At 39.6% G+C, this 13360-nt stretch overlaps 1 protein-coding gene across 1 annotated transcript in view; it reads right to left on the reverse strand.

The window, feature by feature from the left end:
* LOC111156715 (GDP-mannose 4,6-dehydratase) overlaps positions 1 to 13360 on the reverse strand; it is a 628939-nt gene that overhangs the window by 83050 nt on the left and 532529 nt on the right. The window contains exon 9 of the mRNA XM_022517761.1: positions 11190 to 11286. Within this exon, the coding sequence (XP_022373469.1) occupies positions 11190 to 11286 (97 nt within the window). The remainder of the gene's footprint in view (positions 1 to 11189; positions 11287 to 13360) is intronic.

The raw sequence follows: 13360 nt of genomic DNA on the forward strand, positions 1-13360 counted from the left end.
TTAGATTTTGCATATGTGATGCTAATAGTGCACTCCTTCCAAGACTTCAATGGCAACAGAAAGATTCTCATATGGGCTGAGCACAGCAGTGTACCCACAAAATACCATGTGGATGCCAAAGGCTCCTTATTCTAGAGTCGGGCTCTTCCTGTAAGGAGGCACCAGTAAACAACTCTGGTGTGTTGGAATTGATGAAAAGGCTAATTTGACATGGTCAGACTTGCTTAAGAAAGAAGTTGCATGGAGGGAAATGGGGAAACAAACAGAACCTAGGGAAAAAAGAGTTTCAGAAAAGACAGAGAAAAAAGGAAGAGAATATCAACAAAAACATAAGACAAGAAAGTGACAGAAAATAAAAAAAGAACTCATGAAAGGGGGATATACAGAGACAGAGGGATATAAATGGAATATTAATTTTGTATAAAGGTTGGATGTACAGATGTAAGCTATGAATAAATTCAATACTCATCTTGCAATAGAATTTCAAAAAGAAAGAAAAAGAGAAAAAAATATATATTTTTACTTCTTTGCTATTTGGAAATTAATTACAGTTTATTAGAGTGGTTTGAGTAATTTTGCTTACGCCAGAGCTCGCTGGAAAGCACAAGAATGATTCCTTGATGTGGCCTACATGCATTCATTAATTGATCCCCTACTGTATACCAGTATTCTCCAAGGCCATCAAATGTCATTCCTGCCCCCGAGGTCCCAGGTGGAAATGACACAACACAAAACAATGGGACAAGTGCTTCAAAAGAGCTAAGTGCTAACTTTGCCTGAGGGAATAAAGGAAGGCTTCACCAATGGGCTGACAGTTGTTCAGGGCCTTGAAACTAATAATTCATCAGTTTTTCAATATGCCCTTTGAGACTGTGGGAAAATAGTCATTGTTATGTTACAGTGGAAAAAAACAGAAGGAGAAGTTAGAAGCTTTAAGGTTTATAAAAGTCAGGGTTGGGAATAAAAACTTATACTTTTTACATTTATAAAGCTAGCCAGTAGAACATATTCAAATTACCACTACACTTTCTTTTAAATTTTATTTTTTTTATATTATTATTTTTTTAAAATATAAACTTTTTTTTTTTTTATTTGACAGACAGATCACAAGTAGGCAGAGAGGCAGGCAGAGAGAGAGAGGAGGAAGCAGGCTCCCTGCTGAGCAGACAGCCAGATGCGGGGCTCGATCCCAGGACCCTGGGACCATGACCCGAGCTGAAGGCAGAGGCTTTAACCCACTGAGCCACCCACGTGCCCCTCTTTTAAATTTTAGAGTATAAATGAGGTAATATAGCACTCTCTGATCTTCCAAAGCTAAAACTAATTCATAAACATGAATTCCCTTCAATATCTTCACCTGGAGAACAGATAACATGTTTCCAAAATTTCACAGGTGATTTTACATGCTCATTTAGGTGCATTTTCCCTGCTGACCTTTTTTCCAAAAATAATAAAACAACTTGAATCTAAAATGTAGTGTCTAATACCACTTCCACATAGAATTAATTTCATTCTTGGGGTGCCTGGGGGGCACAGTTGATTAAGCATCTGTCTTTGGCTCGGGTCATGGTCCAGGAGTCCTGGGATCCAGCCCCACATTGGGCTCCCTGCTCAGCGGGGAGTCTCCTTCTCCCTCTCCTTTTGCCCCTCCCCTGCTTGTGCTCTCTGTGTGTCAAATAAATAAATAAAATCTTAAAAAAAAAGACTCATGATAGCAAGGAAAGAGAAAGTGAAGTACAGGAAGAAAAATACAGTAAGGTAAAAATATAGGAAGAAAAAGACAGTCTGGAGGCCCAGCAGCAGGGAATAGGGGATGCACTGCAGGCCAAGTGGAAGTTGGGAAGGAAAGGCATTATTGCTTTGCTGGACAGGCTCTCTCCATGTGATGGGCTCCTTGCCCTTTGTCTCTGTGGGCCCCACTGGTTCATTCCCAGGACACCTCCTGCCCCAACCTGGAATGCATCCTCTTTCTCTCTCTCTCTCTCTTTCAAACCACAGAACTTTCCAAAACCATAGTCTAAAGCTCCCATTCCTTTCTTGTTCCTTTGCCTGGTGTTCTCTCAGATTTAAGGGTGGTGTATCTTCATTTACAGCTGTTCAAGTACATGCTAGTGGGTTTTTTGAGTATGTACATTATGAAATTTTAAACTGACAATAAACTATTGTCATCCATTTCTATTAATTTTTTTTTATTTTTAAAGATTTTATTTATTCATTTGAGAGAGAGACAGAGAGAGCACAAGCAGGGGGAGAGGCAGGGGGAGAGGCAGAGGGAGAAGCAGACTCCCCACTAAGCTGGGAGCCTGATGGCAGGGCTCAACCTCAGGACCTGGAGATCATGACCTGAGCTGAAGGCAGACACTTAAGCAACTGAGCCATCCAGGTGCCCTGAGTCCTTCATTTCTTCTTTCTCCTCAACATGATTAATAATGTGCTTTCTAAACAACAGAAAGCACTGTGATCCAGCAAGGTTCTCTGCCCATAGAATGCCTCATAGCTGGAGAACACTTGAGCCTCCAGAAGGGACACAGCTCTGTCAATACCTCGATTTTAACCCAGTGAAACTCAATTGAGACTTCTGATATTGAGAATTATAAGATAATAAATATGTGTAGTTTTAAGCTGCTAAGTTTGTTATAACTTGTTATAGCAGTAATAGGAAACCAACAGAGATTCTAGACTGTAAAAGTGGTATCTAGCTGTTTCTAAGAAGCGAGTACAAAGATTGGTTTTTGCAGGAAGATTTCGGAGGGAGGAGTGAAGGGTCTGGTTGGCAGGTAAATATGAACATGACTCATGGCCCAATTGTGTTCTCTTTGGTGGCTGCTTTCTAGCCTGTTAGGGACCTCAGGGACTGTCACAGCTTCTAGCAATACACAATTTAGGCAGAGTCAGGAGCGAGGGTCACTAACTCTACTCCCTTACTCTCACCATGATCATCGTTTCTGCCATTGGATCAAGAGGTACAGAGCTGGCAAGTAGCAATAACCTTCTCTGCTTGAAGTTATAGATACAAAACAAAATAAATATTTAAATAAAAGAGAATCTTGGGAGTCAAAGACCTCAAAATGTCCTTTCAGATGTCTCTTGATAACTAATGACTTCACAGCAGTGGAAGATGACCATAATTAATGATGATGACAATAATAAAACGGGTAATATGCAGCGCAAAGTACCTTGTACTTAGACAAGCTCTTTCATCTTTAAGAATTCTAAAATGCTTTGCAACCTGACTTCTAGAACATATCAATTTGAAATGATATCTGAATTACATCTGCTTACACCTGGAATTCAGTTTTGCCTGAATTGAGATGTAATCATCTGCCAGTTAATGTAAACTCATAGGGAGTTGATCTGTAGGGAGCCTCGAGGGCAAGGGATACTTGTCTAGGGTGGGAGACACTTCAGTCTGGCTCTGAGGCTCTTGGATCCACTTGCTTGATTTGTGAATTCTGTGAATTCTGATTTTTTCAAAATTTTTTCAAAATACGCTTCTGGGGCTTATCTCCTAGAATTCAAACTTGCCTGGCTTTGTGACCAGCTCCCTGTTCATGCTCTTCTCTCCTGCCACCTGCCATGCTCTCTTTCCGGGAGCTCATCTCAGGGATTTAAGTCTGACTTTCGCACAGCTTTCCCTAAAGCTGACCTCTGTGCTTTACACCAGGCCTTCAGCTCCAGCTCCTGCCTGATGCTGCCACAAGGGCATCCCCAAGGCAGCATGAATGTAAGGGAACTGCTCAACTCTTCCCCCTGCACACCGAGTCCTCTGGCTATGTCTCTGAGGTGGGTTCTGGCGGCATGATCGCCCACCTGCCTTCACTGTTTAGCCTCCATGCCAGGGAGCCACTGTCAGTGGTGGTCTGTCATCCACATGTCACCGTCCAACCCATACCTAACCCTGTGGTCATCATCTCTGCAATGTCCTGGCATCTGTCACTGTTTGTATCACCTCTGCTGCCCTGGTTCAGTTCATTCCTTGTTATACCTGCCCTAGGAAGTAGCTTCCTAGCTGCTCCCCTTCATTTGTCTGAGAGTTACTATTGGACAGAAGCCTTATCTCATCCATCTCTTCTCATCCATATTTCTCACAGTGCTGCTAGGACTTACCTCTATGGTAGAAATTCAATAATTATTGCTCTTGAATTGAATCTCTAAGACCTCAGTCCTATAAGGATATTTTATTTTGTATATACTGATATATTTTGGAAATGCTAAAGGTAAATAAGTTTTTTTAAATATACATGATGAGCACACTATTTTTAAAGGATTCCTATAATAAATCCTAAAATTAGGGAATCGCTTAATATCTAGAAACTATCTATTTCTAAGTTTAGAGATTCTTACACCAGGAACTAGTGCATCTCTGGCTTATCCAGGGAACTAGCAAATTTATCACAGCAGTACAAAAGGTACAAACTGGATTTTGCTACTAAAGACAGTGCCTATACTGAACAGCAGCCGAATGAACGAGATATCCACCAGCAGGCCATCTTTTAAGTATAATTGTCTCGGAGGTAGACCAGAGCTACTGAGTTAGACCATCAGCTGCAGATATCAGCTTGGAGGTTTCTGACCAGAGGAGTCAAATGAGCTCTCAACTTTGCTAACAGATGTGACAGTGAGTGAAGAAACCAGTCTGTCAGGAGCCAAGGGCCTGGGGAATGAGGCAACAGGAGGCCTCTAAGGTAACATAAAGATAGATAGGAGCCCAAAGTAGACGCACATGGACTAAATTTTGGTAGACCTGGAATATTTGGTGTCCTCCAGCAAACAAAGTACTGGGGGTAAAAAAAAAATCAAACTTGGTGAGGAATAATTAACCTTCATGGAAAGATAAAGCAGACTAGGATGGAGGACTGAAACCACAGATAGTGTTATCTATGAAATCTCCACGAATAAAGATTTTTGAATTATAGTTATTTTAGAAGATAAATAGAAAGAACAGTGTCAATTTGTTTAAAAAACAAACAAATGGGGATTTCTAAAATTCCTGAATATAGATCTCACTGGCCAGATGAAAATGAGGAGGGAACAGCTGATCGCATCAGTGATGGATGGGCCTCGCATAAGTAACTCAATACTTGGAGTGAGCTGCACCAGAGCTAGTTGAGGTAGAAGCCGAACGTTAAGTACTAACTGTTCTTCTGAAGAAAAGGAACTGCAGAGGCTAAACCAAATTTCTGAGATTTTGGAATTTCTGTGGCAGATGTCAAGAGATCAACAATGTAATTATAAGTGGGGGGTAGTCATTCGCCCGACAGCTTTTTTGGAAAAAAAAAAGTACAGATTTTATAAGAATTCCTTATTGGTGCAGAGAATAAAATCAATCTATATAAGGATACAAGAGAGTTTTTGGGACAAATACAAAAAACATACACATGCTTTTAAAGATTTTATTTACTTATCTGACAGAGAGAGAGAGAGAGAGAGAGAGATATCACAAGCAGGGGGAACAGCAGAGGGAGAGAGAGAAGAGAGAGAAGCAGGCTCCCAGCTGAGCAGGGAACCTGATGTGAGGCTCGATCCCAGGACCCTGGGATCATGACCTGAGCCGAAAGCAGACGCTTAACTGACTGAGGTCACCCAGGTGACCCACAAAAAATATTTTTAAACAAGAGAAAGTATATGGTTATGTATGTTCATATAGATTTTATGTATCTTTAATTATATTGCTCTAATCAGGATCTAAGCATGAGAAAATATTTCAAGGAAAAATAGGACGTTGGGGGCATTATAAGTAAGTACACAATTACTGTTTCATTAGATATGAAATGCTTTTGAAGAGGGTAGCAGCCAAGGAAAGAACACAGGCTTTAGTAGGAATGTTATACGCCCCTGGGGGTTCTGTATGGGATCCTATGAAGTATGGAAAACATACAGTGGAATATTTGAAAATCAACTGAAGAGACTGAAACTTAAATCTCCTTTGGTTAAGTCCAAGGAAGGAAAAGGGCAGGAAAGGCCAATGTGATTAAGGAAGGATATAAAGATTAGTATGAGGAGCCTAAGAGGGAGGCTTAAAATACATAAACAGTGATTTAGAGATATAAACTATTTATAAAATACAAGCAGTAAGAAGTTCAGAGGAAGCATTATGATGGGACATTAGTGCTAGCATCCCACTCCACTGTAATAGTTGTAAAAGCAGAGAATGCTAGGATATGAAAATTGGAAGGGATCTTACAGAATAGTCTTTCCTTTTACAGGTCCAGGAATGCAGATAGAAAGGGACTCGCCCTTAATTTGCTCTCTCTGCATCTTCTTACCCTGGCTCCCACCAGTCAAAACAAGGAACAAAGAAAAGGAGGGGCAGAGGGTAGGATTAGAGCTTTGGAGGTCAGAGGATCAGGACAGGGGAAGATCAGCTGGCTCTACCAGCGCTGGAGAAGATGAAGGGTTGGAGTCGGGAGGATCTAATTTCCTGCTCTGGGAGGGGAAGTGTGAGAAGGTGGTGAGAACAGCGATGCGAGAGAAAGGGGACAGTTTCAAGAACTCCAGTACCCAGAGACAGAGCTGAGGGAAGCTCTAACTGGTATTTATATACATCCTCTGGTGACAGATCAGATTCCTGAGGTCTGGAAAGTGTTACACAGCATTATTCTAAACAGGGCTATGAGATAGAGCAAGCAATTATGGGCCATTTAACTTAACGTCATTTACAGAAAAATATTAGGGAAAGTTTGCAGAGGGGACAACTCAACAAGCATATGGTAATTTGATTAGAAACAGGCCACATGTTTTTACTGAAGGAGGGTGTTATTTTAACTAGCTTGTTGGACTTCTTTGAAGTTATTGCTTTCTCAAATCTGGATTTTAACTCATGATTTTTCTACTATCTATAAAGAATTGGAATAAACATAAAGTATCTAAGCAAATAGAACAAAAAACAATCACAATTGAGGACACTTGAAATACAATGGTAAGCAAAATGAACGTTAAGATGAATAATATAGCAAGGAAAAACTTTAATTTACATCATCTAGTAGTGTTAAAGTCAAGATATTTCTCATGAAAGATATGTGATTGTAATTTTGGCCTGTGAATGTGTCCCTTAGGCCATTTCCTAAAATGATCTGCAGAAAAAATGATTTTTGTTAATTTCACTAAACCAAAAAAACTAAAAACTTAGCTTTTTTTTTTTTAATCCCCTTAAGTGGATTGACCTTTTGGTGTGGTTAAAAATTTGGCACATTAGGATGAATTTCTCATTAATCCAACCTTTGCAAATTTTCCAAGTGAAAAATTCTCAAACAAAATGAAGACATCTTCATGGTTAGTTTAAATTAAGTAATAAATCAGTATGAATTTTCTCATATTTATAAATGTTCATACCAGTGAATAGCTACTGAATCTTCAGAAAGACAATCAGAAAGGACAAAAATTAAGATAAAGCAAGAATAAAAATATCAAAGTACTTATTAATATTTGCCTGAAGCCTTTATTATACATTATCTACTTTTTAGTGGTTAATCTGTAAAATTCACCATGTGTCATTCTACTTTTCAAAAGGTACAAGATTTAAGTAACTAATGCATACCTCTATATGTACAATCTCTATGGGGCAGGCAGGGGGGACTGCATCTGTTTTGTTCATACTGTATTCCCAGGGCCTCATACAGTGTGCGGTAAATATTTGGTGAATGAGTGAATAAATAAATAACAATAACAGCATTGATACTGGGTATTTTACTATGTGCCAGATACTGTTTCAATAAGCATTTTGTATGATTGTTAATTCTTCAACCCTTCTATAAGCTTCTTGCTCTTCTATTAATTAAATTAAAGACAAGGAAACAGAGGCACTGAGAAGTTGAGTAACCTGCCTAAGGTCACACAGCTAGCTACTCATTGACATTTTTTGGACTCAGGCAGCCTGACACTTAGGGCCCCAACGTAAGCACGATGTTACTTCTTCTCTGCGAATGAATGCACGTCGCAATGAATCTGTGTATAATTGGCTGCACACATAGGAAATTAGATGCATGACAGGAATTTTAAGAGGCACAGAACTCAAATATTAATATTGCCATCACCAAATACTGGAATTCAGGGGGCAATGGGAGACTTAAGGTCTAATTTCCAGGATCAAGATCTTCACAGAAGCAAAACTCCCAAACATTTAAAGGAGACACAGAGATTTATAGGTAAAGAACCAAAAGAATGTGACTCCATTCAGCTCTAACGGGATGCTAGAGCCCTCAGCTCGGAACAAAAACCTCTAAGACTTTCCATGTCGGTAACAGAAGCAAGATTTAAGGTTTTGTGGTGGCTAAATCAATGAGGACCAAAATTACTGGTACATGTGCAAATATGTTCTGTATGGAACCATTGGTGGCCTCTTTTGGGTTAGTGCTGCCCTATGCTGGGTAAAGAGCCTTTTTAAAAACTAGCCTTAATCTTATTAGGAAAAAAAACCCCATAAAATTCTATGTTCCTTTAATTGCATTAGGATATTGATGTTTTGAGACCTGATATGTTCTTATTACACTTTTTTTTTTTTTTTTCAAATCTTCTTGATGGTATTTTTTCCCCCTATCAATCATTCTGGAACCATTTCACTCTAAGAAGATTTAGTTTACGTTTTTGGCTTTGAGCGCCTTGTGTGCTGAAAATCTTGAAGGGTACATGATTCAAGCTGATCAGGAGATCAAACTTTTAAAAGAATTCAAGGAAGAAAGAAAAAAAGCTTCTGTCACTTGCAAAATAGATTTAAGACACTGAAATGGGGAGGATCCAATTAGGACATGGGAGAATTCCATGTCCATCCTACACCGAGTGCTGACAGACCTCAGAGAAGCTCGGCACTTTTCAGGACTTGCACTGAATGACTCTACATGTGTTGGCTGTTAGGGCCCCACACCTAAGTGAAAGCTCATTTACAAGTCAGTCTCCAGTTCTGGTCACCTTTCAACTGGGGGAATACTATCACCCCTAAGGCAATTCAACATGAGTTTGTCAAGCTGGTCCAAGTTTTGGGAAAACTCTTGTTCTGAGGAATGAGGTTAAAAGTTTAGTCTCACTATACAAGAAAAGCTTGTCCAATAGAACGCTAAGTTGAAGTGGGATGAACCAAATTAACACAGCCTAAAGGCTTAGAAAGATGAAATGCAGCTAGAAATCCCAAATCAAGTGGGGAATCCCAAATCAAGCGGGATCTGGGGTGAGAGCTCCAGCCGTTAAAAATTAAAGCAAGCATACGAAATAAGATGCCGCACTTATGTTCAAACAACATCAGTCTAACCAGAATTGCAGAACAGGTATGATGACGACATTTGAATGAACAAAAGAAAGGAGAGGAGGGATGCAGTGTCGGGGCAGGAAAGAGGGGTCGATACAGACTCCAAGAATCGTCTTGTTAGTCCGAGGGTCCTTTTCCTGTTCTGCAAATCCTTTTGTTCTCTGTCCTTATCAATCCCACACCTTGCCTGAGTAAGAATGACAGACAAGCCATTCTTAATGACTTCCTAGCTTTTGAAACTATTTTGGTGTCAGACAGAGAAAGAACTGTGTTTAAATTGTTACAAGGATTGAGGTTTCTGTTGGCTCAGTACATTTTCCACTCTGAGATGACAATGTTTGTCAGTGAGGAGAGAAACAAATTTATCCATTTACGTGACCATGTTCCAGAAAAATGGCACTCCTGTGGCACCTCTTTGGGGCAGGGGAGCAAAGGCAATGTAGCTAGGGGGCTCCACAGGCACTCCTTGCTGTGTCAGCAGGGGTGTGCTGGTATCTTCATCTCCCAGAGACCGAGCACATCCTCTCCTTGGCACACCCACTTGCCATTAGCACAGGGAACCATTGTTCACTGTGTGTCAAAGACCCAGCCACGCCCTGTTCCAGGACAATGCACTGACTCTATAGCCCTAGTCTCCGAGCACTGCTTACTTCCTTTCCTTTTTATTTCTCCCTGTGTCTAAGAGTCCATGAAATGAAGTTTTTTCTTTTGTTTAAAACAAGACATTTTAAAGGGTGGTTACTGATGACTTACTTACTTTCAGCCTTTTTTCACTGGGTTTTTCCTAATCTCTGAAAGGTTGTTCAACAGATAGGAATTTGGTTCAAAGCACATGTAAAATGGGTTCTATTTTCACAGCTAATGTATATTTCATTAGGTAACATCTGAACATTTCTCTCTGAAGATGCTGCTTTCTATTATCTTTAGATATACTTAACATGTTGGGTTTTGTCAACATGGTGTAAAGGTAGACCACACTGAAGTGATAACACCAAGCTAGAAATTATTATAAATTTAGGAAAGCAGGATGTTACATTCTAACAATTTATAGGTTATTTCTTAATACAGAAAACTTTTGTATTCATCCACTGATCAGTCATTGTTTATGAAGCACCTACTTTTTATAGCCTAAGATATCAAAAGAAAAGTCCTTATTGTCAAAGCATTCACATTTTGGTAAAGAGAAGGTCATGTAAACAAACGAGTACAATAAATTATAATAGGTGTTATAGCATAATTATGTACAATGTATAATGTATATACAAATGAAGGAGGAAAATTTTAGTGGTAGCAGTGCATCGACCAGAAAAGGATTCATAGACAGGACAGTACGTGAGCAAAATCTTAAAAATTGTACAGGGGGATCCTTTATGGCTTAGTTTGTGTGGGTGTGTATGGGTGCATGTGAATGTGTGTACATGTGTCACTGTGTGTGCCTGTGAGTGTGTGTACATGTGAGTGCATATGTGTACGGAAAGACAAGCAGCCCTCCTGATCTCAAGATCCTGCAGGTCATGGAGGGCCTTGTAAGTCTGACATCCCATGGGTATCAGGGATCAACCATCAAAGTTAATAATGTGAGGAAATCTGCCTTTGATAGAAGTCTCCATTTCTCAGATCAACTCTTTCTTTGGCTTAGGAAAGAAGGACATTATGTTCTAATGATCTATATGTCATTTCTCAATACAGAAAACTTTTGTACTCATCCATTTGTCGGTCAATATTTGTCTTTCTTTATAAAGCAATGGATTATGTGTTGGGAATAACATCTCAAATTCAATTCACTGTATTCTGGTTTGGGAACTGCTCACTGATGGACGTCAGGGAACCCAGTGGAAAGCTCTGAAGACCGGCTGTGGATATTCAGCGAGAATATCTTCCCAGCCAGCCAGCCAGCCAGCTGGCAGCTGGCCAAATGTGGCCCTGCCCTGGGTGGCCAGGGAGTCCTTACCACTTCGGTCGGTCGGTAGTATTTGAGATCCACAGTCACGTGAACTTTGCCGGTCTCTTTACATCTGCCCACTTCATTTTCATTCTTTCCTTCCCACCTGAAAAGGAGATAAACACTTAATCAGCCTCTAATTGCTTAGGAGTATTTGCCATGCTGTCTTCCCCCAGGATGGCTCAGCCTTCTCCCTGCAGGAGTGTATAAGCTCATTAACTACAGGAATACAAGCTGATGTGTAACCCTGTTATCAGGGCAGCAGTGACTTTAAAAGACTTTCCAGATCTGCTTAGAAAGGGCAGGTTTTCTTTTCTTTCTTTTTAAGAAAATCATGATGGTTTCAGAAGGGAGACTTTAGTTAAAAAAAAAAAAAAAAAAAAAGACTAGAAATGAACAGAGTAGCCAGAATAAGGAATTGGGCAATGTTCATGGATTTCAAAGATCTTTACTTCTTTAGACTATTCTTGATAACATCAATTATTATTAATTAGTTAATGTCTTCTGTGTCCTCCTTATTTTTTTTTTAAGATTTTATTTATTTGACACAGAGAGAGAGAGAGAGAGAGAGATCACAGGTAGGCAGAGAGGAAGGCAAAGAGAGAGGAGGTAGAAGCAGGCTCCCTGCTGAGCAAAGAGCCCGATGTGGAGCTTGATCCCAGGACCCTGAGATCATGAACTGAGCCGAAGGCAGAGGCTTTAACCCACTGAGCCACTCAGGCACCCTGTCCCGCTTATTAAAAAAAAAAAAAAAATTGTAGTGATGTTTTTAGGATATTTATTGTAACTTCAATGCATTCCAGTTTGGAGTAAGTTTCATACCCTAAATTAGCCATTAGTCTCATCTTTGTATTATACATAAGTTCCCTTGCTCTACCCAGTCAGGCCTCATTAATAAATCTCAGATGATTAAACCTCCAAAAAGTACACAAGTGGTTTACTGCATACTGAGAGAGTATGCGTTAGCATCTCCAATTCAGCTACAATGTTCTTTGGACTTAGGATTTCTTCCTTAAACATCCACAGTTGGTAACAGTACCCTGCTCAGGTCTATACTGCGCATTACACAGTATATGCTCATAAGCTTAAGGACAAGCTTGTTAGGATTCCATTGTATGTTTTCATTTTGAAAGAAATGAAGGTACTGGTTTAATGTTAACCTCTGGATTTCTACAATCTAATATCCAAACATCAGATGACACTATACAATTAAATTATTTTTGCAAATGAAACTTTACATGAAAGAAAGAAAAGAAATTACAAAGTAATGTTTGACTTTAATTCTTATTTTCAGAAATAGTTTGCTTTATCAGTTGGAGATGAATCCTATGACAACAGGACAATTTTGTGTGCTCCCTAGATCAGAGCATAGTGGGGATCAAAGGAAAGAACAGAACATTAAATCAGTTACTTGACTATGTCATTCAAATGTGTTATTGAGGATGAACATGACTGTTGATGACGGCTTTATTTTGGACACAGGTTGGGTATTAGAGATATAAACTACCCTTACAAGATTTATTCCCCAACAGTCATCTGAATGTTCTATCCTCAATTTACTTTTTTACAGCAGAGGGATAATATTTCATTGTTGAAAAAAATCAGTTTAGAAGTACACTGAATTTGCCAATGCACTCAAGGCAAATACGAAGAACACACAGAGAATTAAAATGTACAACAGGCATTTTCCTATGACTTTTATATTTAGTTGCCTCAAAAAGGGACTTGGTTTACTTGGTTTAATTTGTTACTATGAATTGGACTAATTTGTCAGGATCAGAGCTATGTTTTTGGTAAACTGACCTGGAAATGGCATGTGGATGCTTTAGAGCATGCGGACTAAAAATAATGTGAAATGAGAAAACCTAAAGTGGTGATAAACCCTGTACATCTCTCTCTTTTTTTAAAAGATTTTATTATTTATTTGACAGAGAGAGAGATCACACGTAGGCAGAGAGGCAGGCAGAGAGAGGGGGAAGCAGGTTCCCTGCTGAGCAGAGAGCCCCATGTGGGGCTTGATCCCAGGACCCTGAGATCATGACTTGAGCCGAATGCAGAGGCTTAACCCACTGAGCCACTCAGGTGCCCCTGTACCTCTCTTTTTAAAAAAAGATTTAGTTATTTATTTTTAGAGAGAGAGAGAGAGAGAGAGAATCTCCAGTCCAGTGGACTCCCAGCTC

The sequence above is a fragment of the Enhydra lutris genome, unplaced genomic scaffold, assembly GCF_002288905.1.
Source record: "Enhydra lutris kenyoni isolate GAN:26980312 unplaced genomic scaffold, ASM228890v2 scaffoldscaffold48, whole genome shotgun sequence".
In the NCBI taxonomy this organism is placed as follows: Eukaryota; Metazoa; Chordata; class Mammalia; order Carnivora; family Mustelidae; genus Enhydra; species Enhydra lutris.